The sequence below is a fragment of the Calidris pugnax genome, unplaced genomic scaffold (assembly GCF_001431845.1).
Source record: "Calidris pugnax isolate Ruff unplaced genomic scaffold, ASM143184v1 scaffold314, whole genome shotgun sequence".
In the NCBI taxonomy this organism is placed as follows: Eukaryota; Metazoa; Chordata; class Aves; order Charadriiformes; family Scolopacidae; genus Calidris; species Calidris pugnax.
The window spans coordinates 24,231-52,022 of NW_015091027.1; the positions used below are offsets into that span (position 1 = coordinate 24,231).

The window sequence follows — 27,792 nt, forward strand, 5'->3', positions numbered from 1 at the left end:
GTCCGGTGCGCAGGCGCGGCGGGGGCGCGGCGCGGCGCATGCGGCCTTGGGGACCCCGAGACCTCTACCCGCAGGCAGCGCGGCCGGCAGGTAGCGGTGGGCCGTGGCGGGGTGGGCGGCTGCCCCCACCGGGGCCCGCGGCGCTCCCCGGGCGGACCCGGGTCTAGGCGGGCGTCCCTCGAGTCACCTTGCCGCGGGCGGGGACGGGCCACAGCCCCGCGGGGACGCCGGGCGCTCGCTCCGCCCGACGCTTCGGCGTCCTCGGGCCCGGCGCGGCCGCGGGCTGCTGAGGCGATGGCTCCGGCGCGCGGGCCGGCTCTCGCGCGGCGGATGGCCGTCTTGGCAGCGCTTCGGCTCCTTAGCCGGGAGGCACGAACGGCTGGGGTCGGCAGCGATCGAGTGCTCCCGCGGCGCCGCCGTTTGGCTGAGGGGGGAGGGGACGGGGGTACGGCGTCCGGCGGGGCCGCGGTCCGTTACCCGTTGCGTAACGCGCGTCAGTAACGGCGGGGGGGGGGGGGGGGGGGGCCCGCCCCAGCGGGAGCGTGACACGGGCCTGGGCCCCGGTGGGGACGGAGGGGGCGTCTGCAGCGTGGCGCTTCTCGGTTTTCTTCCCTGTGTGTGATTTTTGTCCGCTTCCTCCCCCCCCCGTTATCGCACGGAGCGGTGCGGCTCTTCTGCGTTTATTTCTCCGTTGCTATTCCCAAGGCGGTGTTATTTTTCTGCAGGCGGCGGCTCGCTGCGCGCTGTAGGGTTGCCCCCAACCTATCCCTTGGTATATTTTCTCCAGTGTTTGTTGCGCTCGTGTAATTGTTGTAGGAGGGAGGGAAAATCAAAGCACAACATTAAGGAAGCTTTGTTTAAAACCAAGGTACTCAAAACGAGTACTGTGGCTTAGCTCAAGATCTCTGGCTTATTGTTTCCTTTCCAGCTTTACGTTGCATTTTGCCGGCTGCTGTCATCGCAGCTGGTTGGAGACCAATTCACATTTACTATTAATAGCTGTGGGACTGTGAGCTCAGGTCCTGTCAACAGTTCCAGCTTGTGAGTAGAGCTGCTTGTTATTAGCAAAGAATGAGCTAAGCTGAAGAATCTCTTTTAAAAGAATGCTGTTTAAATACTTGCATCACATTTAAACATACATTAAAACATGTAGAATACAAAAAATACAGCTGTATATTGTAAAGAGAAGAGATATCTTAGGAGAATGAACAGGTTCACAATATTCAAGATGTCTCAACTGACAGCCTTATGAAAATGAAGTATAAGCAGAACAGGGTCAGCCAAAAGTGGGAGACACAGGCTGAGGTGCTGAACAGGGTGGTAAAGCCCTCCTTTACTTGAAGCGTTCCAGTGGAGCTGGTGTGGAGAGCCTCAGGAAAACTTAGTGGTCAACTCTGTTGTTGTTTGTCTTTCTAAAGCCCATGCCCTTCTGTGCAGGGAGGTAGAAAGATCTGAGAGGCAATGGGCAAAGCACAGAGGAGGTGGGGCTGTGGCGTGTTTTCAGATAAGCTCTTGCTTTTTTTCTATATAACATCATGTCATTTGAAAGTTAGAGAAGACTGATGTCTACTGAACTCTGGATAGGTCAGTCTCAACTCCCCAAATGCGTTGTGGCTAACTGCCAATCATTGTCAAACTTCTAATTGAAAATAAGTTATGTGGCTTGGAGGCCAGCCACAAATCCATATGATTATGGAGTTTTCCTGTCGTGTTTTCAACGCTGGACAGTTCTGAGTGCCAGCTGTGACTGCAAAGCATTTTTTTAAAAAAATCTGTTTGTGTGTTTTATGAATTCTTATGCAGGAAGTTATCTTCCCTGTTGGTTTTTGCTGAAAAAAAACCCAACCATTTGAGGTTCAAGAGCATGTTAGGTAGTTACTGTATATTTAGGGTTATCACTGTGTTAAAACGTCCAAGCATCAGCCTTGCTCCAAAAACTTGAGCTTTTGAAATCAGCAAGTTTAACTATTTTGACAAACCTATTAAAACAAACAAACAAAACAAACCCCAAACCCAACCAACCAAGAAACAGCCCCGAGCAAAACAAAAAAAAAAAAAAAACACCAAAAAACCAAACCCCAAATCTAAAGCATGAGTTGACACTTCTGATTTGAGAGATTTGTGTGGAAAAAACGTTTTAAAAGAAGGATATGCTCTGTTCCATAGTTATGTTGCAAAAGTAATTGTAATAATTTAAACTGTGCTGTCATAAAAATGCACATTCTGTATATCTTTTGTCAATTTAATAATTCACTGATTGTAATTTTCCCTCCATGTTTGACAGGTAAAAAGGCCTTTTACGTAGTAATTCTGAGAAGTACCTGTTTTATGTACTAATCTTCAGATAAGGAGCCTGCAGTCATGTCCTGCTTTTTTAGATCCTCTAAACCTACAGGTATTGTAGAATATCTCAAGTTGGAAGGGACCCCGTAAGGGTCATGGAGTCCCTGTATTGATAGATACGTAGTGCAGGATAGTTACTAAATCACTGAACAAAGAGTGTTTGTCTGTTATGGGATGTAAATTGCTCAAGTGCTTAATTTTAGGAAATGGCTAATTATCTGAAAACAGGACTTAATTGCTTAATACAAATACTGTTGCATTTGTGGCAGAGGGACCGAGTACATCAGTAAGCAACTAAAATGGTGGAAGAAAAGTGATGACTTTAGGGATTTTTACACGGTTTTGCTTGCATTACTACTTTTTAGATTAGTCTTCCAGTATGGTATAATTAAGAAATGGGGGATCAGGGTTTCTGGTGTCAGGTGTTGCAGAGAAGAATGTCAACAAATGCATCAGCTGTGGGAAGGATTAAGTGGCAAAGGGTCACCTTTGATAGCTTTTCTTTTCTGGAGCAGGTGTGACTTTACATTTATGCAAACTTATTCTAAAAGGGGAAGATTAATTTTCCATTGCGGAAAAGTTTTCCTACCTCTTTTATTGTGAATTTTCTGATGCAAAATCCCTAAATTGTGGTAACTAACACTAAATAGTTACTTCTTACAGTCACTTGAGCTGTAATACTACATGCCTGTCCTTTTGAGTTTTGTCCTCCTAAGTGGATGTAACATCTCTGTATTAGAAAATGTAGTTGAATGTAATACTGTTCATGGGGTCTAGTGACTCCACATAATGGATCAGCTTTCATAACTTCTTTGAACTGAAGATTGTTTCTGACAAAGCAACGATGATACAAGGATGACTTTCATGAATGTTCTTCAAAGGTCTTGCAGTTCTGTATTGCTGAAGTACGCGGAGGGTACTAGTCATAAACGCTTATAAATGCTTTAGATACAATTTAGATTTTATGCTTTTAAACATAAGATTCTTAGAGCTTCCAATATGTTTCAGACCCAATGGCTGTCCCACCATCATACAGTGACTTGGGAAAGTCTGCCAGGGATATATTCAACAAGGGATATGGTAAGTAATGTGATGGTGGTTTGATAACCTTTCATACTTTTTCTAAGGCATCTTGAAAAATGACGATAAAAGCATTAATACCCTAGAGATCCCCTAAATACCTTGTGCTAGGTATTCAGCACAGGCCCAGAGCATCCAGGCCCTTCTGAATTTGAACTTTACACATGTATCATGAAAATGCTGCAGTAGGTAAAAAGTTAGAGGGGAAAGTTATCAGTTTGACCTTAAGAAGCACTCCAGAACAGTCTCTGGAGTGTTGAGTGAAGAGTGAAGAATGCTGCATTTTTTAACCTTGTGATTTTTGTATTTAGAGGCATTAAATCAGTCTGACTCACTTAGATTGCCATAGACCATATGTGGCAGAAACAGGTTCCTGAGGTAGAATGATCTTTATGTTAATCAGAGTAGCCTCTTGTCATAGCTATAGCAGAAGTAATTTCACAGTACTTGCATTTCTCTTCAAAGAATTTAAATGGAGAAATTCTGATATTAGTCCCTTTTCCTGGAGCAGTACTAAATGTGTTGATGTTTTTTATCTGTTTTTGTGAGTGCGTGATAAACATTGCATTTGTATCGCAAATCTATATGCTACATAATATTAAAAAGCACTCTGGTCTGGTCTTTGCCACCCTGGATTTCAGGCTTTGCTAAAATTCAGCTCAGGTTCTCTGCTTTAGTGACAGTTGTTTCAGGCTTTTCTACTCCCTGCAAGGGCCAGGTATTTTCCTGCCCAAACCACGATAAAGAGGAAGAAAGCAATAGTATCTCTGTATACGGCACTGGTTGAAGTAAGTTGAAACGTATTTTTCTTGGGGAAGGGGGGAAGAAAAATTCCTGCCCTGCAATCAGAAATATAAAAGTAAATTGAGTAAACAGGAAGAAATGGTAACTGTATTGATTGGTCCCAGGCTGCAGGTAGCTGCAGAAGGGGGAGATACTTGACGATGAGTGACTGTAAAGACTATAAATTATGATGCTACCCACTTTGAATTGGCAAAATTCCTTCAGTTGTTCCTCAGTAGGATCAACATCTGCTGAAATGTGAAAAAAGGGCTGTTTCAAGTCAGTTTAGTCTACCTGCTCTTATTTGAGTGTGTTGGCAAAAGCCTTCCTTGTATATTGTGGTGAAACAGATGTCGTTTACTCTTCTATTTTCAGGATTTGGAATGGTTAAGTTAGAGGTGAAGACCAAGTCTTCCAGTGGGGTGGTAAGTACTGGGAGCTTCCAACATCGCCAGCGCTGCAATTCCTGAAGTGGTTGGTGGTAGTAACTTGTTAGCAGTTGTTGCTTCTCTCTTTCAGTTCTCATTTTAAAACCTGTAGCTGACTGAGGTATTGCAATAACCATGTGTCGAACTGACACAGCGGTACTTATTTTCCTGCGGCACGCAAGAATTTTCACACATTTTGTTGTGGACGTGTGGCTTTCTTCCCTGATCCCATGGTCACATCCCAAGCATAAAAGAGTTTCTTCAGCCTAAATAGCTCTCATTTCTGTTTATGAATGCAATTGAGTTTCTCTGCTGTTGTTGGTTTTTAGAGAATTTTGGGTCTAGACTGACTTTTTATCCAAAAGGCCAAGGGTCACATAAGAGCCACAGTTTAACTTAACTTGATTTTCACAGATGTCCACAGTGCTTATAATGCCAGACTTAATTAAAACCAAATAGTCCTCCTGCAGTACCCTTTACGTAGAATTTGAGAGCGTTTTATAGACATCGGTTAAGCTTTAGCACTTCAGGTAACTAGAAAATACTGTGATCTCCCCACTTTAATGATTGAGAAGTGGAGTTTCCTTATGTTTTCAGGGGCAGGCTGTCAAAACCAGGAATGCATTTCATGATTTTGGTCTTTAACCACAGGCATATATTGTTTACCAGATAAGCTTATTCTTATGCTGAGTCTCAGCTCTGTGTCTGCTACCACTTGATGCTGTTCTGGTTGATAAGCTGTGCTGCTCTTCAGCCTGCTTCATAACCAAATTTGCCTTAGCTCCCTCCTTCTCTTGCATTCTTATTGCATGTAAGTAATTCCTTTTGTATTACTGTATTCTGTCTCAGTGCAGCTTTTGATGGATTACTTGCAGTGTGCACCAGGAACGTGTAGGCACGAGCAACCATGTAGTCTCTATATACTACGACTGCTACCAGTTCTTGACAGCTCATGATATGCATAGTTTTTCTGGCTAGAAAATTTGATACTTAGATAATATGCTAATGGTTAGTTTTGCTGTCTTCTGAATGTGATGGAACATGAACAACTGTATTAAGTTCTAAAATGTGCTTTTCCTTTTCCATGCAACTTCTGTGTTGGATGTTTATCCAGCTGGTAAGAATAGTGATTGTTTTGGCATGTTGGCTCTTTATTGCTTTGTCTAACAAGGTTTTCTGTGGTGCATACTGTCATACATAAACTGTTCCATTGTTTTAGTTATGTTATCATCCATGTCATGAAGTTTGACTGTGTCCATAGCTCTTAATCTGCTGTATGATCCATGTATGTAAAGCCATTTGCAATCTTTTGTCCAACGATCCACAATAAGAACACTAAAAACAGCAGGAGGGAAAACAAGATAAGTACAGTATTGCTACAGTCTGTTGCTTTAGGTTTTGTGCTTCTTAGTGTTTCTAACGAGCGTTCTGCTGCAACAGAATGGGGTTTTGGCGATGGAGATGAGGTTAGAAACAAAGCTTGAGATCTAATTCATATTTAGGTATTAATAGTGCCTCTCGTTATAAAACAGACACGTTTTGGGTGGTTTTCCTGTGGACGTAGAAAACAGCAGTGGTAGTGTCTATTGGCTTCAATTGTCTCATAGATTGCAAGTGGTTTGGCTTAGTAACTGCGTGGCATTGCTGAGGATGGGCAGCCACCATCAGCTGGGTCAGTGAGAAGCTGAGTTTTACTGGTGCTTCAGACTGGAGTGTGACATGGAGCCAGAATGAGTGATTTTCACTTAAAAAAAAATCGAGAAATGCTTCTACACAAGATGGTTTGATGAGACGCCTCTGTTTTAGACAGTTAAAGATGGACGGCAGCAGATGCTGACTCTGTGCCTTCTGCTTCCAGAAGCAGATCCAGTTCTCACCAAGGCAAAATCCTTTGGTTTTTGATCATATGACAGCGTGGGCTTTTTGTCTGTGAGAAAGGTGTTTTACAATCTTTCCTCTGCTTGGTCTGAGAAACAAATTAAGCCTTTTTAATCAGTTACCTGCCCTCAGGACAGAAGAAAGTTACTTCTGAATTCTGATTGGGTTTGAGATGTCTTTATACAGAATTTGTGGAAGGGACACTAGAACAGTGTATAGCAATTATGTCTTTAAGTATAGTCTAACACATTCTGACGTGCATCCCCTATATTTGTTAGCGACTGGATGTGTTATAAAACTGCTGTGCTGTTGTAGTAGTGCCTTAGCTTGAGTAAATGCCTTCCCCACCCCCCCAGTGTGTAAGGAATGTTACCTGCTGTACTTTCCTGGCACTTCAAACCCATTTAAAGACAGTGTTTGTACACTCTGCAAAGTCCAGAATTGTGAAAGTAATGAACGCAGCATCCAGGATATACTGTCCTGGAATGAGACAGATCTGGAAAGTCAGGGTTCCAAAGCTTGGATGTGTTGGCAACGGATACTGCCATCTCTTAAGCACTGTATATTTAGACTTCAAAAGAGGTTTAACTTGGAAATGTGATGGCAGATTAATTGTCTTCCCTCAAGGAAAATATTTGAGAGGTGAATGTAATTAAATATCAAGAGTGCTGAAACTCGTATTGTGCTCTTGACAGGAATTCACTGCAACTGGTTCTTCCAACACAGACACGGGCAAGGCTTCCGGTAGTCTAGAGACCAAATATAAGGTCAAAGACTATGGATTTACATTCACCCAGAAGTGGAACACAGACAACACACTGGGAACAGAAGTTTCCGTGGAGGATCAGGTAAGAGGAAGAAGATACTCTGAAAATGCCCCACCTGAAAATTCATGATGCTTCATTATCCATTCCAAATAGGAGACTTTGTTTAAAGATGTAGAACTGTAACTGCTGCAGTCATGCAGGGAAAACAAAAGAGGGGTCTCATAGCTTTAAATGCTCTTTACATACATAAGGACTTAAGTTTGGCTGTGTTGAGACTGTATATTTTGTAAGGTTGAAGAGAAATATCAGTGTTTGCAGCCTGGCACTGCTTACACAAAGGGTTGCTAGCATACAGCACTCTCAAAACATGCCGTTCTTTTTCAAAGTAATAGCTTTATGCTTTTCACTTAATGCCTGAAGTGTAGGGTAATGCTGCCAAAGGCAGTAGAAGTTCTGTGTTGCCCTCTGCCATGTCTGGCCATCAACTTCTGTAGTTATGGTTTTGCACTTTTACCGTGCTTTAAAGTGGAAAATACTGTCCAGCTCAAAAAAAAAAAAAAAAAATGGGGGGAAAGCTGAAGCAGGTACAGGGTTTGGCCTGTGAAGTAGTACCGTGTCGTGTCTTAAAAGAATACCTGTAGATTCTGAGATTCTTGAGCTACCATATGGATTGTTGGAACTATAGGGAATAAGCAAACATGAACTGAACAGTTTTCTTTCTTTAACACAGTTTCTCAATTTTCTGGTCGACACTAGATTTGAAATCTCCCTGTAATAATGTATCTACAAAGCATGTGCTGTTACAGGGCCTCGTAGTGGGAAGAAAAAGTCCAAATTTTAATCCCTCATCATACAGCATCTTCATATTTCATTGTGAAACACGTGGGAGACACGATGGTTGTGTTTTGTCTTATCTTTAGACAGGAAGTAGAGCTATGGTAGTTTCAGCAGATGTCTCTGTTTTTCTTTGCAGTTGGTTGAAGGATTGAAGGTGGCTCTTGACACTACATTTGTACCAAACACAGGGTAAATATTTTCTGTTGCCTTTTTCTAAGGAGTGCTTGAATTTTCCATAACTTTTAATTAGAAATGCTTATTCTGGTCATTGTGTAAAAGCTCAAAATTTAGTGTAGAATATTCTGCAGGCTCTGTGGAATATTTTTAAGGCAATGGATAATACCGGGCTCAGAAGGATGAGGTCTACTAAAAATGATTCTTTAGCTTTCTGGCCATTGGCAAATTTGTTATATTGCAGTAGGTACTATATTTTTGTAACTCTCCCCTTAAACAGCTTAGTCTTTCATGGACCACTTAAGTTGTACCATCTTTGTGATGGTGATGACAGTTCTACTGCTGTCAAATTAGTGCCTTAAAAGCACAAAGCAGAATTATTTTTTTGTGTGATTTTTTTTTTTTTGGGCAGATGTCTATGTACAACTGAATGAGGAGGTAGAACCATATAAGTATTACAATAGGCAATAGAATAGCACTTTTTCATCTTTCTCAATTACCATGTATTTATTTTTGATAGGCAGTAGAGCGAAGGAGGGGTGTTTATGTCTGGATAATGCACAAAGATTGAGACTGCTTTGTAAACAATTACTGGTATTTCTTTACTTGGGGGGAGAGCCTATCGAAGAAATCAGAGTTTGAAATACTGCTTGGATCTAAGGAAGTAGAAGAGACCCCGGGCCTGGGTATGAGTGACAGGCAGCATGGTGTTCTGCTGTGTCTTCAGTGGGACAGGATTAAGGAAGGGATAAAATTTTGCTCAGTTATGTTAAGTTTGAATTGATAGCAAAATGAGGCTTCTCCAGAGGGACAGAAAAAGGCTGACTATGTGAATGATGTGTGGAGGAAGAGGAAGTTTGTATTCGATAGAAGGAGACTGGCATCGAGCAGTGAGGAAGGAAGGAAAGTGAGCACTGCACAGGAAGGAACGGTGTAGAAAACGGAGCAAGCAAAAAGTCCCCGAGGGACGGAAAGAACAGCTATCGTTGCAGGATGTCATGAATGCGCCTGAAAGAAACTGATGATGCCATAACACCGTGCACTCTCTTGTGGAGAACAAAATTTGAAGCCTGCTGTTTTTAAGAGCATTAAGCAGAAATGCTTTTGTCCTTTTTGCTTCTTGAGGATTTTAAGGAATTTGAGAAGGTGGAGGAGTAAGCGGCACCGTGTAAAGATACATAATACCCATATTACTCCTATCTCATGCCCTTTTCAGCAGCTGTTAAGTTTTGAGTAGGCATTACAGTCATTTAATTAACTAGCTTTAAGGGACATACATACTTATATATTACCAAGGATAAAAATGGCATTTTTCTCTCTGCAGGAAGAAGAGTGGAAAGTTGAAGACCTCCTACAAAAGAGAATATGTAAATCTAGGCTGCAACGTAGACATTGATCTCTCTGGACCAACCATCTATGGTTGGACAGTGCTGGGCTATGAAGGCTGGCTCGCTGGCTACCAGATGGCTTTCGATACAGCCAAATCTAAGCTTTCGCAAAATAACTTTGCCTTGGGATATAAAGCACGGGACTTTCAGCTGCACACCAATGTGTAAGTATTATCTGAGCCTAGAAAAACATTATCAGAAGAGCCAAACTAAATTAATAGCATTCACGGAGTTGGGTGAAAGGTGGGTGGATGGAAGGGGATGCTGATTTGTTTTGGAATAATTTGTATTTGGTGTTTTCATGTTCAGTACAACTAAAAGCAGGGGCAATTTTCCAATTCTTGGCTGTCTTTTGAGACCTTATTTCAGGGTAATTTTGGGGTTTGTGTATATAAGATAGTGGCACAATGGCACTTTATAATGTCAGTTTGGAATTAAAATCTGTAAACTTTAACTTCTATTTTGGTGCTAGATAAAAGGGCCTTCAGTTAAGCTATGGTAACTGCCCCCCTTCCATTTTCTCCAAACAGAAAGCTTCTGGCTCAAAAAAGGCCAAGCTGGGAGAGATGTGTGTTGCATTGAGCTGTCATCACAGCAGAGCTCTAGTCTCAGCATTCAAATGCTGAGTATCTTTGAAGATAGTGTATTTAAAGAACTGCAGTGCAATAACTTTGTTTTCAATCTCATTGTTCCCATAACTGACTGAAGTCTCCTTCTCGATTTGTCCCTTTAAGCGTTATCGCAGGCTTGCTTTCTTAGGACAAGCAGGCACATTGTCTGGGTTGGTTGAGATACTTTTTTTTTTTTTTTTTTTTTTTTTTTTTTTAGTCAGAACCTCAAACCATAGGTCTCAGCAGTTGGGAAGTCTTGTTCCATTCTGCAAGAAAAATATGCCTTGGGTAAAAAAAAAATGTGAGCAGGAGTTGGCTAGCTCTGTAGTAGATGAGCATGGGTCCAGGGAAGTACTGGAGCTCTTGGTTCATTCTAAGAAATAACGATCAAATGATTGTGAAAAAGAGTTAATCTAAAGAGTTACTATTTACCAAACAAGGCAAGGCAAGGCTTAACACGCTTGCATCTATTACAAACAGGAATGATGGCACCGAGTTTGGTGGGTCTATTTATCAAAAGGTTAACGATAAGGTTGAGACATCGGTCAATCTTGCATGGACTGCTGGCAGTAACAACACACGTTTTGGTATTGCTGCCAAGTACCAACCGGATGACAACACTTCCATTGTGGTAAGAATTTTGTTGCCAGGACAAGTATTTCAGGCTTCCTTAAATACTGATATCTGTGATACAAAGTAGCTGCTTTAAATAGTTACTGAGAAAGCAGAGTAGATGACAAACTGTGGCTTCTGTTGTGGTTCAAATTTAAATTGCGACTTCACAGGTCGTATTTACAAAACAATGAAGAAAAAAAAAATCTAAAGTACTGTTTTTGCCCATGCTGAGTAGCCTGCTTGGAGCCTAAGCAAAATGTGTTTTCAAAAGGTAAGAGAGGATCTCTAATTCTTACCTAAGGCAGACTGTAAAAATGCACTACAGTCAAAGGATGGAAGTTCAGCTGAGTTTACAGTCTTCTCCCAGCAATCAGTTAACCCTTGAAAGTCAGCTGAAGTCTTTAGATAAGTGTTGTTTCCAATGCTTGCAAATTCTTGCAGAAATGTTAGGGCCAAAAAAACCAAAATTAGGTTCAGGAGACAAAACATGTCCATGGAGAAGTGACAGTGAATAAAAGTAATTACGTGTACATTCTGACACTAAGAACTGAAGTAGCAAGCATTTGTTGCACCTTGTAACAAGAATTAGTTCCAGGACAATTCAGCCAAAATTAAAGATGGGAAATACTATTGTAAACAGCTCAAAACTTACTAATGCAAAAATGAGTTTACACATTCATATACTTATTGCTCATTTTAAAAAAATCACTACCAAGCAATTTGTGAACAGGGGGTCTATGAACAAGAAAGAGTTCACTGGCTACTAGGAGACTGTAGTAGCTAGCCCTTTAAGGACATAAAAAGACATCGCTGGGGGTGGTGAAGGACAGTGTGGCATTTTATGTAACCATAATGGTCACAATTTGAGGGAAAGACTGGAACTATTATTTAAGCCTGTTAAAGCTTAAGCTGGAGTCTCTTGAGGAGAAAAGGAAGATTGGAATGTGCCTCTGCTAGAAGCTAGTCTACACGTAGTTGTAGGAGTTAATGCATAAGCCACCTTCTCAGGGCACTGGTACAATTCTGGCTGAGCATTTATATGCAGCATATAAATACTGTGATTTCTTTTTTTTTTTTTTCCCCCCTGTAGGCTAAAGTGAATAATGCCAGCCTGATTGGAGTTGGTTACAGTCATGTCCTACGACCTGGTAAGTCCAACAGGTAGCAGCAAATCGTACTGCACTCCGGGTTATTTTACTGTCTCCTCTAGAACAGAGCAGATAAACAAATTTTCTAGGAAATTACGCAAGCTTATAGATGGGTGCGAACATACAGAAGTTCCTATAGCAGCCAAGACACAAGTGAGGCTCAAGTACTTGAAGGGAGAGCATTGTCCAGGGATCTCGTTACTTGTTTTCATAGGTGTAAAGCTGACCCTCTCGGGCTTGATTGATGGCAAGAATTTCAGTGCTGGAGGCCACAAAGTTGGGCTGGGATTTGAGCTGGAAGCTTAATGCAGCTTTAAGTAAAACAACTGGCAGTGCTCTGGAAGATGAAGGAAAAATGTACCCAGTGTGTTTCGGCCTTAATCTTACTCTGAAATTTTAAGAAGTGTGAACTTTCTACTCTTCCAAAGAATCATTTTAACCCAACACTGAAGTCCAGAGAGTGCCAGCACATCCAAGGAAGATACTTGAAGGCATGCATGGAAGTTGTGATGTTTGTGCCACATTTCACTTCAGTTTCCTGTACTTCATTCTGTTCCTAAAAACAGACAAAAATCCCACCTTTCCCCATTATTGTAGTCCATCCTGCATGTCCTGTACTTCACAGCCTTCTATAAAAGGTGGTCTCTGTGCTATCGTGAAAATGGGTTTACATCAAAATGAAATAAATTGGTCACAGTTGGAACATAACACAGGTGTGTCTTGTCTGTCATTGAAGTCCAGAAAAGCTATGCTCAGTGCAGCAGTTTTTGGGGGTTTTTTTTGGCTGCAACTGTAAGCATATTTAATAGATAATCTGCAGATGCTTTCTTAAACTGTATCTGCACACTGAAGGTTTCCTTCTCTGGTGTCTAGGATAACAGCCTTACACCGTTTGTGTTTTAGAGACCTGCACAGTAAAGGCAGCTTCATTAAAATGCTATTGAGGGTATCAAAAAGAGCAAACCAGACGTTTACGTGTTTTAGATAGCTTCGTTCACATACAGGAAACAAGTATTAGGTAAGTACAACCATTACACTTAAAGAAAAAAAAGTGCAAATCAGCAAATTTAAGAAGCTAAGTTCACAGTTCAAGTATATTAGGAAGGTGACATCTACCCATGACTGTGCAAGCTGATTGCATATGTTGTCCATTGTTCATCAGAAAGCCTAAAAGGCACCAAAACAACCACATGTGATGGCCAAAGGAAGATACATCAGGACAGAGAATAAGAATATCTGCTGTCTTAAGGCATGATTAAGAACTTTTCCCAAGCAGTTAGAACAGGCATTTCCTACTGTATCTTTGTGAAAAAAAGTATTTGAGAGGTGGATGCTTAAAGCTAGGCATCACATAAGCAGTAGGTGACAGTGGAAGGAGGCACTTGAACTTCCCTTCTCAGGGACAGCAGCCTTTCACAGTTGGCTTCCTGAAGCAGCACGTCTTCAGAGGCAACTGAAGTGATTTTACATCTGGGTCTGTTCTGGACTGTTTGTTTCTTCTTCCTGAAGCCAGCTCCAATCAAGAGCCTAGCGAATAAACAAAACAGAAGCTCAAGTGGGGGAATGGGTGCTTTCTGTCTCCACAATGCCTACTCTCTCCTTGTCCAAAAGAGTAACATTCACATTTCTATTAGCCGTATTATTTATCTGTGGCAAAGTTATACATGTAGAAGTTAGAAACATAGCAAATATTTTACCATGAAGCTCTGCTCCTGATCCTTCATTGTGTCATGCATCACATTTTCTAGTTGGCTATAGAGTTTCTGCGATTCCAGCAGTAGCTCCTCACTGAAAGGGATAATTAGTACACAATTATTTTTCATGGCAGTTTTGTTTAAAGAGATGCTGCCTCTATCTTTAAGAAAGATTTGTGGCAGGTATGCTGCAGAGCACTGAAGAATATTAACGTATACAACTCAGCTCATAAGCTAGGAATTCATTTCGCACCTGGGAAAGTTGGTAGCATACCCAGATTTACTGGGACAGGGGAAAGGAAGTGTGTTGCATGTTGGAGTTGGGTTCCTAATACTTGAAGTCACTGTTGCTGGAGAAAAAGTGCAGAATAGCCTATAAACTGAAGGACTGGGCAACGTACAAATAAAGAAACCAAGGTCTGTAATTCCAGCTGGTGACCCAGTTCATTTCAGCCAGCCAGAACTACATGAGCTCAGTTGTAGCACAGCTCAGCTACTATCACCTTACAGGACAATACTCCAGCAATTCCTGTTGGCAGCATACCTCAAGTGAGCCTAACTCTTCCACATAAAACAAACCCTTTGCTATCGAGGAAGGGGGAAATGAAGCCGCACATTATTCCCCATTTTTCATAAGATTCACAACCCCCAAGAAAGTCCAGCTACTAGGTAGAAAAGATTGCTTACAAGGGAAGCTAAACACAAAGCATAAAACGTGAGAGAGCGTGTGTCATTATTTTACAAAGCAGGAGGCCCAGCTTTGTAGCGCTAGCATTAGCAGCTACAGAACTCCAGGCTTTGCCTCACCTTTTTCTGACAGATTCTGATAAATTGTAGGTTCCAGAAGGGACCTGCAGGAGCAGCTGACCAGGGCTACCGAGACGTGGCGTGTTCATGCTCTCTGGACTGCCAGTAACAGGACCGCGTACTTTACTCTGAAGGAAAAACAGAAGATTCAAATTGCAGTTATACTCCTGGCTGCTGGAAAGTAGCAGAAACAGCCTGGAACTTTGCTTTAATACTAATTCGAAATAACGGAGAAAAGAACCATAGGACATATTATATTTAGTAATTATTATTTCAGTAACCTGTGCTACAAACCATACTTCCAGGTTAAACTGGAGTTTTTATTTTACTTACACAAGCAATTTTCAGCAAGTTCCACAGTTCTTTCTGTCGTTTCTCCTGAAGCCTAACAACTGTCTCCTCATCTTCACTCATCAGATTCATCACTTTCTCCACTCTGGGGAACAATTCCAGTGCCTTCTGCTTGCAAACTACAGTTTTACTATTAAAAAAAAAAAAAAAAAGATCACACATGGTCAACTGCAGTAGAGGAACATTTCTGAAGTTTCTCATTTCCTATAACACTCTGAGATCTCAATTAGCTGCATGTGCTGATTTTTAAACCTCCAAAGCAAAACCTTTTGCTGAGAGAGAAAATGCTTTCTCTCAACCCTCCAATAAAAGCTGATTCTACAAAGCTCACCTGAGCTGAGCATAAATGACTCGGACTTTTTTTTCAAAGGTCTGAATTGCCTGTAGGAGCAGTCGTACTATTTCTTGGCTGTCACCGCTTGTCCTCTGATCTGGAATGAGAGTCACGTTATTACACAGAAAGGTAGAATTACAGGACAGAGTGAGAAGACTTTTAGTGGCTTGTTTCTTCTACTTCTTCAATCCTGAAACATCCAAAGTTCAGGGCATGCAAGTTTGAGTGGGATGAATTGCATTGGTTTATAGCCACCTTCTTCAAAATTATGAGAGCTGGAAAGCAATGGTGGTAGGATGGGTCTAATGCCTCGGGGCTGTACAGCTGCTCAAAGGAGCAGCTCTGCCTTTCATCCTTCCTACACAGAAGCAGCAGCATATGCTTGCAGCAACAGCCCACTCTGAGAAAAACTCCAGGGGAGTTTCAAGAATAGCTCAGAAGGCACCAAGAAAGCAAGGCTGGCCTAGTTTAAAATTGACTCCCTGACTCCCCTCTCAAAAAAAGGCAAGTGCAGTAGAGTCCATGTGCAGCTAGAGTATGGGCAGGCCTAGAATGCAGAGAAAGTTCTCTCAGTGCTCATTACTGCATCTCCAAACTTACTACCCACACAAAGCAAGCTTGAGCTAAAATGTCTTTTACCTCTTGGCTTCTCTCTCAATCTCCGATACAGCTCTCTGGCTTGTTCTTCTCTAGAAGACAAAGGAACAGAACATAAAGGACTCCTCTAGAACCTAAATTATGAACAAGTAGTTCAAGAACTCAAGTCTTTTATATACCAGTCTGCCATTTCAGACTGATGACAGGTAAGGAGTCAAAAACTGTCTTTCAGTGTCAAAGTCCTCCTGGTCCCCCATTATTTAAGCTGAAGAGATAGCATTGTCGTTGTCCTGCAGTAAGAATAAGCTTAGCTAACAATACTCCTGCAACTGAAGTTCAAGGTAGTTCAACTCACAAATCCTCCAGTGTTCCTCCTTGTTTACGACCTAGTGGGCTTCTCTGCAGGTCCACAATGTCTGTCTGCAGGGCCATCATCCTCTTCACTAGCTGATCCACATCATCCTCCTGAAAGCAGGGTAGAACATAAGCGATGGGGTGGTTTCATACTAAGAGACACTACCACTGACACTGGCTCTTCCTTTCTCATTCATGTTTCTAAACACTCGCATCAACAGGATGCAAACAGCAGCCTTGGACAAAGACAAATGAGAACAAGAATTTTTTGATAAAAAAAAAAAAATGACATGCCACAAAAAGCTATTAAAGTGTCAGATTTTGTAGTAAATTTACTGCTAGTTCCCAGGCCATCATGTTTCCTTTTTCTTGGCTATTCCAGATCTCCCATCCTATCCATCGCCACTTTTCCCCTTTTCCTTCAGCACATCACCACATACACTCCTGGCACCCCAAATTCTGCTTTTCACTTGAACTCATTCATATGGAGAAGCTGTCACTTGTTAGAGAGCCATTCTGCCCCTCCTAAGAGAGGAGAACCAAGTGTTGAAAAAGAATAAGGTATCGACAAGTGACCTTTCACTTCTCATCTGGAAGCGACAGTCCTTCGCCCTCCTTACAGGGGTTACTGCCTCATGTCAAAAGGCCAAATTCCTTCCCAGGAGCTGGTATGGAATGTGCACCACGAACGCGAAATTGTTGCCTTTTCAAAATTCAAGACTGATGCTTAAAATGCTTGTGTTCAATCACCTAACCGTTCACTTTCCCATTCAGTTTAACCTATGTTCCATATCCTCTTTTCAGCTATCCTGGATCCAAGATTGGGCTAGCAGGACATCCGAGTGTAACCACTGCAAAACCTCCTCTCGCATTCCCCAAGATCTCCCTTTTCCCCGCTAAGCCTTAGACACACGGTAAGCGTCCTGAAGTCCTGGCAATGGACAAAAATGGTGCCACCAAAACCAAGGCAATGTGACATCTGGAATCAGCCTAGACACAAAAAGCTTCTATTTAAGGCAGGACAATGCAGAAAAAAAAAAAGGGCAGAGGGGAAGGAAATTAAAACAAGCCTATTTTTCTTTAGGGATAAGCAGTTAGATTTAGAAACATACCCGCCCACAAAGTTCCACAGCTTGCTCCATCTCTTTCCAGGCAAACAGCAGTTTCTCAGAAGCTACAGGAATTAAACAAGAGTGATTTCTTTTCTCAGGTTCATAAAGGAAAAGGTAGATACTTTGTGGGAATAAGAGGCATAAAAAGACCTCAGTTTGCCAGATGCTATACTCACTAATTCCAAATTCAATCTGCTCTTTATACTTTTCCAGATCGATTTGGATACTTGTTTTAAAGAAGTCCAGCTTTGCTTTCAGCTGCTGGGAAAGGGAGGCCATAGAATTCTTCATCTTCGAGAGGGTACTATTGTAACGCAATAGATTCATCCTGCACGAACAAGAAAAAGGTCCTGTTAGCCTCACAACTGAAAACACAGACTTCCACTTCTATCAAAAGCAGATACTTCAGAGTGTAGCAGTGAGCACAAAAGCAGTTGTGTTAGAGGATGGAACACTCAGCTTTTCATTAATCGTTAACGGCTCCACTCATGGGCTTCCCCATTCCAACAGGGTCCCATTCCTGTTCTTTCCCTTAGCAAAGGCAGAAATAAGTATTCCAGAGAAACCGCCACCGTACATGGCTGCTCGCTGCCCCTGCTGAAGCCGGTTACAGTCCTCTTTCAGCATCCGGATTGTGTGCCAGATCTGACCCCACACTTTCCGCAACTGGAAAAAGTGGAGATTCCGCTTTGGATCCTGAACTGGAAAAAGAGGGGAAGGGGAAGGGAGGGAAGGAAATATACGTATCAGCATGAAGCCTAAAAATAGTGTTATCACATGACAAACCAGATCAAAGCATCACTCCTTTGAGGGGCACATTACCTCTTGCAAAGCGTATAGTTGGCTAACCCCTATGCAGCTTTCCCAGTATATCAAAACCACTTCCTTTCCTCAGTTATTTTGACAAATTGAATGAATGCTACACCAGTCTGTTTTATTGCTTCTTCATTCCCAATATGCCAAAGCTCTCTATGCTCTTTGCAAGTGATACAGGACACAGGCAGCCCTCTCAACACAGACAACCTCTCACGTTCATGCTAGAGAATGTCCTTACGGATGCAGTCAACACTTTCTGGATGAGGACGCAAAGCAACCTGAGCCTCGTAGGCAACTTTCTGGTTATCGAAGAGGAAGAGAAGGTCTGCGTCTGCAGCTGTAGTATCATTCCCCTGCAGAAGACAAATAGACCCAACTAGGTTCTCTCAGATAGAGCAAGCCTCAGTAACACCATACACAGAATGTTCCTCCTCAGCCAAAGACTGAACACCAAAGACAAGAGGGTTCCATGTTTTGCAAGGGCTGAGATCTGTGTGGTCACTATGGTGAAAGCCTGCTGAACAGCAGGGAGCGCTCAGTGAAAGCGGGGCCTGCTGATTCACTCAGCAGCAAGAAAGGGAGTATCCAGGCTCACCTTGCTGTCAGCTATATGTTTAGTGGCCAACTTCTGAGAAAACAATGCAAGTCCAGCTTCTTGCAGTAGCTCCTGGTCCTGTTCTGGAATTCCCGTATCTGCCTGGATCCTGGCCTTCACCGTCTGCAGAGTGTCCTCCTCTGTCACAGGGTAGGTGTGTACCGTTCCCGTAACCATGTTCAAAACATGAAGCAACTACAAGAGTAATGGGACGTGAGAAGGGCTGAAGATACATTGGTCATGTTTGAGCAGAGATACCAGAACTGAGACACTAGCCACTGACAAACTGTTCAAAGCACTTGCGGGGCTCAAGAAGTCACTTCACAGCTACTTCGTAACGTTATGCCAGTCTTTGTCTTCCCTCAATTGGAAACAAGGCCAAATGGCAATTAAACAGCTTCAGCCACAGAATCCTCTACCAGCATATGGAACCAGGCACAAACAGAAGGTATTTGCTACTCCCAATAAGTTCAGGGAGTATTTGACCTCAAATAAGCATGAGGAAAGCACCTGTCACTGTCAGAAGACAGATAAATGAGATTCTGTGCTGCTCCTCCTAGGTCAATGATTCAAGTCTCTTCTTTCATGGGCTATAAACAACTGCTCTCTGGAAAACTTTTCAGGCTAATATAGACCCATTGCTCACCTTCAAGTTCAAAATGTCATCTAAAGCTTTGAAACACCCATTGGGTCCATAGGTAGGATCTGTACCCCTCTGCCGTGGGTGCCACATTAACATGAGCTGCAGCCATTTCTCCAGTCTCCCAGCCAAAACGCTGAAGGACAAAAGCAAGAAAGAGATCAGAAGAGGTAAAAGTGCATTTAGAGTCACCATATGGCCTGGTCTCTGCAGGAGACTGACCAACAACTTCCCCGCCCTATTCCTCCCCCCCGACCCCAAACACAAATGCAGTGTTTAGAAGGCAGAAACGGAGACTCGCAACTACCCAAGTCTGACAAGGGACACAAGCATTGTTTGTGTCATGCACTCAATTTATTCACAGATTAACATATTAAGGCATAAAATATAAACCTGGTCCTTCTGCAGAAGAAACAGTTTATCCCAGTGTGGCGTAACAGGTTTCTAGTCCTCACCTGTTTAGATTGTTCGGGCAGGGTAAACTGCTAGAAAATTTGACTTCTCCAGATAAGTCTTCCGATACAACAATATCCAGCTCACTTTTCTGTCGCACTTTTGTATGCCTAATGAATTCAAGCAAGTACAATGGTGAAGTAACCACCTGCCTTTCCCAGCCTGCATGTTAGTAGGCTCTTAAAGCTACTCTTGATGGATGTAATACAGATGCCTCTTTAGTTCCAGCTACCTGCCCTGCAGGAGTCAGTCCTGACCCCAAAGAACAAGTATCAGGAATGCTGAACTTGCTCAGGTAGGTCAAACTCCCGTGAAGGGAGTCAGTATACATAAGGGCGAGGAACATAGGGATACTGCCCTAAGAATTAAGGGACCATACTTGTGCTTCCTCTCAACAGGACAGTGGCATTGCACACCTGGCCCCATCCCACTCACCACTGCACTGGCTGCCAGTTGGGCAGGAACGGTCGGAAGCCTGTAATGCACTCAAAGGCCAGCGTGCCAAAGCTCCAGTAATCCACCGTCACCGTATACTTCTGCTGTTCCAGCAGCTCTGGAGCCTGAGACAGTTTACACACACGAGTCAAAGCCGCCCATCTCTTAACTCCCTCTATCCCTTATGAACTCATTAACATTTGTACAACAGATTAAAGACAGTGAACACTCTGCCTCTCTCAAGCTTTGAGATTCTCTCAGAGTGAACAGCAGAGGCTATTGGCACTCCTGCTTCTTATTTATAACAGACAGAGCTAGCAGACACTGTGAAAATCCAGCATCAGCAAAAAAAGCCACCTTTGCTAGCTGCAGCAAACACACCCCATAACTGGACAAGTACTTCTTCCCAGCCCGAAGCCTGACAGCAGTTACCCCTATCCCACTGCGAAGTGGGAGCTGCTCTTCCAGCTGAATTCCTTCCTTACCAAGTACTGTAGAGTCCCAACAAAGGATGTGCAGAGGCTACCTTGATCCAACTCCTTAGCATAACCAAGGTCAATGATTTTGTGTATTAACTGAAACACACAACAGAGAATAAGAATGCTGGAAAGAATTCATGTTAAAAGCATACCATACAGCAGAGAAAGAAAAAGTTCCGCTCTGCAAAGGTATGCAGGAAAGGTGTTTACAAAGAGATGGAAGTGGAAATGGGTGGCTCCTGTAGATTCCTAAAACCACTAAGTATGCAAAGTTGTTATTGGCTTGATACTGGGAGAGAGCTGGAGACGTTACTGCTAACTGAGATCTTTGGTCAATCGGTGCAGTCTCGTTATTTCCTCAATAGTTGGAAGTCAAAATGTCAGGTGTTACCAGAAGACTAATACAACCTTTCACCTTAGCAGCACATAGAATACGGTTCATCTGACACGCAGATCTGAGCTGGCTGTTGCCCTGCATTGAGAGCTCTTGCAGAGGTACCACTGTAACTGCATGAAGAACATATATGTTCCTCGTACACCGACTTGTCTGTGCAGGCAGAGACACCTGGTTCCTGCTTACCCTTTGCTCTCCTTGCTGCAGCACAATGTTCTCTGGTTTCAAGTCTCTGTGGATGATCCTGTTCTCATGAAGGTACCTGAGAGCAGAAGCTGAGAGACAGAAAATGCCACTTGTAAGAGTGCAACCAACAGTGCCCAGCATAAGCTACGTAAGGATTCATTTCTACCTCATATAAACATAGCTTTTGGGTCAAATCCTGTACAAACATACAATGAAACATCAAGTGCAAGAGGAAAAGTCAGTGTCAAACACTTCTGGACACTAACAGTTTTTTCTCTTGGTCTTCCCTCACGCCCTTCCTCTAAATTGGAGTAACATTTGCTGGCTTTCAGTCAGCAGGGACCTCCCCAGACCTTTGGCAAATGATCAAGAGGGGTCCTGCCATAACACCCACCAGCTCCTTCAGTATTCTGGGGTGAATCCCATCAGGCCCCATGGACTTGTGAACACTCTCACCTGATCCCTTACAATTTCAGCATCCACAAATGGAAAGTCACTGTTCCTACACTTAATGTCCTCCACCTCAGGGCACCAGGCAGCCCAAGCTCTATCACTATTATTAAAGACTAAGGCAAAAAGAGCATTGAAAGCCTGCACTTTTTCTTTATCCCAATTAGTCAGGTGGCCATCTTCAACAAGTAGTGGTCCAATGTTTTCTTTAGACCTCCTCTTGCTATTAATGGACTTTAAAAGGCCTTTCTTCTTGTCTGACAAAACACTAGTCAGTTTCAACTCTAATTGAGCTTTGTTTTTTCATGTATTCTCCCTGCATTTATGAACCACAGCTCTAATCTTCCTGCAAAGCCTGACTTTGTTTCCAGAGATCATACAATTTCTTTTTCCTCTTGAGTTCCATGAGGAGTTCCATGTTCAGCCAAGTCACTCGCTTGACTTATGACACACTGGAACTGCCTGCTCCTGTACTTCTAAAAGCCGTTTCTTAAAAACTAACTAGCACTGGCAGACTCCTAAGCTCTCAAAAGCGGATTCCCAGGGTACTCTGCTAAATAGCTCCCTGAATAGTTTGAAGTTTGCTCTCTTGAAGTCCAGGGTAGCAACTCTGCTGTCCTTTTTTCTCATTACACTGAAAATTTTAAACTCAGACATTGCCTGATCACTGTGGCCAGACACACACCTACCATCACATCTCCCACAAGTCCTTCTCTATTCCCAAACAGCAAGTCTAGCAGCGCATCACTCCTGGCTGACTACTTGTGACTTGAAATTATCTCCCACAAACTTCAAAAATTTCCAAGACCTGGTCATCACAGCAGGGAGGGTTTGCAGAGCAAGACAGGAAACAAGCTCACTCTGCAAAGGTGAGTTTAAGATGGAGTCATTAAGGTTGCTGCTGTGTATCCTTAGAGTGGGTTCAGCACTGAAAGGGCTTCCATAGTTCAGACAACTGAAGGTATTGCTACTGCTTACCAATATCAGATAACAAGATGAGAATAGCTTCTTCCCGCAAACCACAGCAATTCTCCAGCTGATTCAAGTACTGCAAGTAAACAACACAGAATATAGTCTTTCCCTCTTGTGTATTGAGTGAGGCACACAGTCCCACAAACACTCACAGATGCAAGAAGTTGCAGGAGCAGCAAGCCAATTTCCAGAAGCACAAAACTCTATGGGATTGTGACCTCTGGTAGGAGCAATTACAGCTTTGGGCCTTGGTCTAACTGCACAGGAGGAGAAAAGAATGGGTGAAAGAAGTCAGTGTCACCCCCATTCTCTTCCTTCTACTTGCTCCACCCTTCATAGCCATTTCCCCCGTGCCTGGCCACATCAGCTCAAATCTCAACTCTAAGCTCTAGGTTTTATGCAAGGGCAGATTACAGCAAAGGTTAGAAAAACAGTAAGATCAGAATTAACGTGGTATTTTTTTCCGGTGGCAAATTAATCACTTTCAGGAAGGGTACAGCCTACAGATGTACACTGCCCTATGATGGTCTTAGCCATGCTCACATCCTGGTGCACATCCCTCACATATGCCCTCACCCTCTACATGCAAACTCCTTACAGTGTCACTTGCAGCCAAACATCAAGCATTTCAGAAAGTACTTAAGTCTTCAAAAGCTGAACCAACCCGCCAAAACCTGTTGGTGCCATGACAAGAATTAGGAAGCATCAGGATATGAAAACACAGGTTTTACACGGCAACTTCAATAGAAACCCTAGGATCAGCTGAGAAGCTGATCCAGCCCTTGGTCACCACCCCAGGGACCTCACCTTGCGGAGGTCTCCACCTTGGCAGTACTCCATGGCCAGCAATGGCAAATCATTTGGTGCAAGTTTCTGCATTCCTTCGGGGACATCACGGGCAGCCACCACATTGGGATGGTTCAGCCTAAGGAATGGAAATGAGGCAAGTACACATGATGAGTGTGTTTCTATGATGGCATGACTGGTTGGATAGATGACAAGAGGGCGGTGGATGTTGTCTACCTTGACTTCAGCAAGGCTTTCGACACTGTCTCCCAGAGCATCCTCATAGCTAAGCTTAGGAAGTGTGGGTTATATCAACGGACAGTTAAGTGGATTGAAAACTGGCTAAAAGACAGAGCTCAGAGGGTTGTGATTAGGGGCACAGAATCCAGCTGGAAGTCTGTAACAAGTGGTGTTCCCCAGGGGTCAGTACTGGGTCCAGTCCTTTTCAATATATTCATCAATGACCTGGACGAAGGGATGGAATGTACCCTCAGCAAGTTTGCTGATGACACAAAACTAGGAGGGGTGGCTGACACCCCAGAAGGCTGTGCCACCATCCAGCAAGACCTGGACAGGCTGGAGAGTTGGACAGAGAGAAACCTAATGAAATTTAACAAGGGCAGGTGTAGGGTGCTGCACCTGGGGAGAAATGACCTCAAGCACCAGAAGTTGCGGGCTGACCTACTGGAGAGCAGCTCTGAGGAGAAAGACCTGGGAGTCCTGGTGGACAACAGGATGACCATGAGCCAGCATGTGCCCTTGTGGCCAAGAAGGCCAATGGCATCCTGGGGTGCATCAAGAATAGCGTGGCCAGCAGGTGGAGGGAGGTCATCCTGCCCCTCTACTCTGCCCTGGTGAGAACCCATCTGGAATACTGTGCCCAGTTCTGGGCTCCCCAGTTCAAGAAGTACAGGGAACTGCTGGAGAGGGTACAGAAAAGGGCCACAAAGATGATTAAGGACGTGGTGCATCTCTCTTACGAGGAGAGGCTGAGGGACTTGGGTCTTTTTAGTCTTGAGAAGACTTAGGGGAGGATCTAATCAATGCTTACAAATACTTAAAGGGAGGATCCCAGCAGGATGGGGTTGGTCTTTTTTCAGTGGTGCCCAGTGACAGGACAAGAGAAAATGGGCACAAACTTGAGTATAAGAAGTTCCACCTAAACGTGAGGAGGAACTTCTTTACTGTGAGAGTGGTAGAGCACTGGAACAAGCTGCCCAGAGAAGTGGTGGAGCCTCCTTCTTTGGAAACATTCAAAACCCGCCTGGACAAGTTCCTGTGCAACCTGCTCTGGGTAGACCCGCTCTGGCGGGGGGGTTGAACTAGATGATCTCCAGAGGTCCCTTCCAACCCCATATAATTCTATGTGTGGAACCAGGGTGACACCTGAAAGACAACTGTTCTGCAACAGCTATGCAGTTTCAAGCGCTTGTCATCACGTAAAGTCTAACACAGACATCAATCCTTTTAGAAACTCTAAAGGTCTGCAATTCATCCATCCTTCACAGACCTTATCTCAACCCGACTTTTTGCATTTCATTTACAGTTAGTGCATTCACAGAATCACAAGAAACATCGAACAGTTTGGGTTGGAAGGGACTTTAAAGATCACCCAGTTCCAATCCCCTGCCCTGGGCAGGGACGCCTCCCACCAGACCAGGTTGCATTCCCTCAGCCCACAGGGACAAGACCTTTCCAGGCGCTACCAGACCAGGCCTTGCCGAGGTATGACCAAGTCTTCTGCCACCCTCCAGAAAAGACGCAAACTGCGGTCGGACCGTGGCATCCTACAAAGCCAACCCAGCGCCCCGGAAGACAGCCCAGCACAGACGTTAGGCTGGGCAGAGGGACAGCTCCCCCGCAGCACCGTTCCGACGGGCCGGAGGTCTGAAACCCGAGACTGACGAAACGCGACACCAGGTTCCCCTCAGCGTGTGCTTCCACGCAGCTGACCCCGCAGCCTCTCCCGCCATTTCCCTCAGCGCAGCCGTTAGACCCGCGCTCGATGCCACCCCCGCTGACGCGACCCCGCCCGGCGCCCGCCCCGCCCCGGCGGCACCGGCCACTCGCGGCCCGACCGGCAACGCCGGAGCCCGGCCGCCGCCCCCCTTACCGCTTCATGATCTGGATCTCCAGCGCCCAACGGTCGCGGTTGCGCGGGCTCAGCTCCTGTCGGCACTGCTTGATGGCCACCTGCTCGCCGGTCTCCTGCGGACACAGCACGGGCCGGGCTGAGCGCGGGGCCCGCCGGGCCGCGCCGGGGAGGGGGGGGCGGCCGCCTCCTACCTTGTTGTGCCAGCGAATGACGTTGCCGAAGCCGCCCGTGCCGAGGCGCTCCTTCATCTCCCAGGGGCCGCAGGTCTGCGCCTGCAGGGCCGGCGGCCGGCTCATGGCGGGGCCGCCGCGCTCCGGCTACACAGGGCCCCGGCCGCCTCCGCTGACGCTTCCGGCTCCGGCGCCGGCGGCGCCCGCCCGCCCGCTCTTAAAGGAGCCGCGCGGGGCGGGGGCAACATTGTCGGTGCCGCCGTCCTCCCTGGTGTCAGGCGCTGGCGGATGGAGGAGAGCTCGTGGGCTGTTGAAGTGAAACGGAAGAGCTGCCTCTCCTTCCTTTTAGGAAGCCTCCCCACGGCTTCTTTAAAATCTGCTAAACGTACCGAAATGCACTGTTTCTCTCAGCTTCCCCCTCAGCATCCAACGCCAAAACACCGTTCCGTGCGTCATGTCGGGTTGAGATACTGCGTTCTCATACCCGGGAGGTGAAGCACCGCGCTGCCGGGGTGGGGAGGCGCACAGCCCGGCAGCAGCAGGGCCAGTGGCGTGTGCTGGGCCAGGCACAGAGGTGTCCCTGCTGCAGGGTTTCGTTATGACACACTTCATAGAATCATGGAGTGGTTTGGGTTGGAAGGGATCCTAAAGCCCTCCCAGTGCCACCCCCTGCCCTGGGCAGGGACACCTCCCACCAGACCCACCAGTTTGCTCCAAGCCCCCTCCAACCTGGCCTTGAACCCCTCCAGGGATGGGGCAGCCACAGCTTCTCCAGACAACCTGGGCCAGGCTCTCACCACCCTCACAGCAAAGAATTTCTTCCTTATATCTAATGTAAATCTCCCCTCTCTCAGTTTAAAACCATTCTCCCCCATCCTATGGCTCCACTCCTTGACCAAGAATCCCTCCTCAGCTTTCCTGGAGCCCCTTTAGGGACTGGAAGGGGCTATAACTTCTGAAATCTTCCCTCACTTTGTGGGAGCCATTACTTTGCGAGCATCTTTAGTCTAGAAGCAAATAGCTGTTATCATTCAAAAATAATATAAATTCACCCCTGCTCACTCATCAGCGTCCAATCTTATTCCCAACAACTGTGAGTCCCTTCTGGAAACAAACCCAGCTGCCCTTAAACCAGATTTGTGGCAGTAATGTTACCACTAGCACCATGATTCTCCAAGAAATGCATGTCATAATCTTCACATAGAGTTCCATACAGAGAACAGCTAAACATTCAGAGTAACCAGTGTTTCATCTTTGCCAATATGCAAAACAACTGTTGCCATGCTTCCCAACTGAGGACTCTATGGAGCTGCTTCCTGAAGATGGAGATCCCTCACACACCATTTCTTATGTCTGTCCTTACGCTAAATTGTATCAGGAAACCTCATTTCTAGTGAATCACATCCACTAGGACACATCCATTACTGTAACAATTGCATCACTGACAGTTTTCATAATGCAGCCCTAAGTTTTAAAACCAATCATTCAGATTTGTCTGCCACACTTTGATAACTTAGTACCTCGTGACCGCACCCTGGTGAGTCGGGTTTGTTTTCTAGAATGGACAGTATCAACAAGCATTTAACTCTTCCGTCCTAAACATACTATTCATTTTTTCTATCTAAGGATGCTCAGAAGTTTGGTTCATTGTCCCTGCTTAACTGGAGAGCTCCTCTAACCACTCTTCTCCCAGTGGCACTGCTCCTCCCATGCTTTGCTCCACACATGGGTCTGGGTCTCTCTGCCAAAGATTCTCAATGGATGCCATTCAGAGTGGGGCACACCATGCTCTTCCTTCAAACAGGAGTTTCTAAGGACTAAGTCTACAGATTGCAGACCTTGGGTCATGTTAGAAAGAACAGACCTGTGCATTCACCGGGGTATTGCCTGGGCAGGGGCCCCCCAATTCCTGGAAGCACAATGGGACACTTTGTCGTAAAGGGATACGTACTATTGTCACTGAAGCTTACGGCAGTCAAGAGGGGAACATTGTTTAGAAGACTGAATCTGCTCTGTGACT

General features: G+C 44.5%; 2 protein-coding genes across 6 annotated transcripts; one reads left to right on the forward strand and one right to left on the reverse strand.

Annotated features, from left to right (window-relative positions):
- VDAC3 (voltage-dependent anion channel 3) lies at window positions 1-12,760 on the forward strand. 5 transcript variants are annotated; one of them, XM_014955902.1, is made up of 11 exons: window positions 1-90; window positions 2,285-2,395; window positions 3,352-3,423; window positions 4,582-4,631; window positions 5,749-5,751; window positions 7,208-7,360; window positions 8,253-8,305; window positions 9,615-9,842; window positions 10,770-10,920; window positions 11,995-12,052; window positions 12,267-12,760. In XM_014955902.1, exons 2-11 carry the CDS (start codon window positions 2,362-2,364, stop codon window positions 12,356-12,358), a joined length of 894 nt encoding a protein of 297 aa, XP_014811388.1. In that variant the 5' UTR covers window positions 1-90; window positions 2,285-2,361; the 3' UTR covers window positions 12,359-12,760. The 5 variants fall into 5 exon arrangements, with proteins under 5 accessions (XP_014811388.1, XP_014811391.1, XP_014811387.1 ...); XM_014955903.1 differs by lacking the exon at window positions 1-90 and adding an exon at window positions 625-1,041; XM_014955905.1 differs by lacking the exon at window positions 5,749-5,751.
- Window positions 12,761-13,022: 262 nt separating this feature from the next.
- On the reverse strand, window positions 13,023-25,898 carry IKBKB (inhibitor of kappa light polypeptide gene enhancer in B-cells, kinase beta). The gene is made up of 21 exons (XM_014955894.1): window positions 25,794-25,898; window positions 25,621-25,715; window positions 23,529-23,646; window positions 22,728-22,797; window positions 21,300-21,388; window positions 20,726-20,815; window positions 20,241-20,365; window positions 19,808-19,915; window positions 19,359-19,488; window positions 18,713-18,907; window positions 18,356-18,470; window positions 17,879-18,002; window positions 17,478-17,629; window positions 17,302-17,363; window positions 16,191-16,300; window positions 15,878-15,927; window positions 15,236-15,335; window positions 14,887-15,034; window positions 14,554-14,681; window positions 13,750-13,840; window positions 13,023-13,579 (listed from the first exon to the last, which is right to left on the reverse strand). The coding sequence occupies exons 1-21, from the start codon at window positions 25,896-25,898 to the stop codon at window positions 13,517-13,519; spliced, it is 2,268 nt and encodes a 755-aa protein (XP_014811380.1). The 3' UTR covers window positions 13,023-13,516.
- Window positions 25,899-27,792: the final 1,894 nt, after the last annotated feature.

Excerpts from the sequence above, each read along its gene's own strand:
- VDAC3 (XM_014955900.1), top strand. The coding sequence starts at position 39 with ATGCGGCCTTGGGGACCCCGAGACCTCTACCCGCAGGCAGCGCGGCCG. Across the intron at positions 8,306-9,614 it reads ACATTTGTACCAAACACAGG|GAAGAAGAGTGGAAAGTTGA; the intron begins GTAAATATTTTC and ends TTCTCTCTGCAG. Across the intron at positions 12,053-12,266 it reads CAGTCATGTCCTACGACCTG|GTGTAAAGCTGACCCTCTCG; the intron begins GTAAGTCCAACA and ends TTGTTTTCATAG.
- IKBKB (XM_014955894.1), bottom strand. The coding sequence starts at position 25,898 with ATGAGCCGGCCGCCGGCCCTGCAGGCGCAGACCTGCGGCCCCTGGGAG. Across the intron at positions 18,908-19,358 it reads ATGACATTTTGAACTTGAAG|TTGCTTCATGTTTTGAACAT; the intron begins GTGAGCAATGGG and ends TTACTCTTGTAG. Across the intron at positions 17,364-17,477 it reads GCAGATTGAATTTGGAATTA|CTTCTGAGAAACTGCTGTTT; the intron begins GTGAGTATAGCA and ends TAATTCCTGTAG.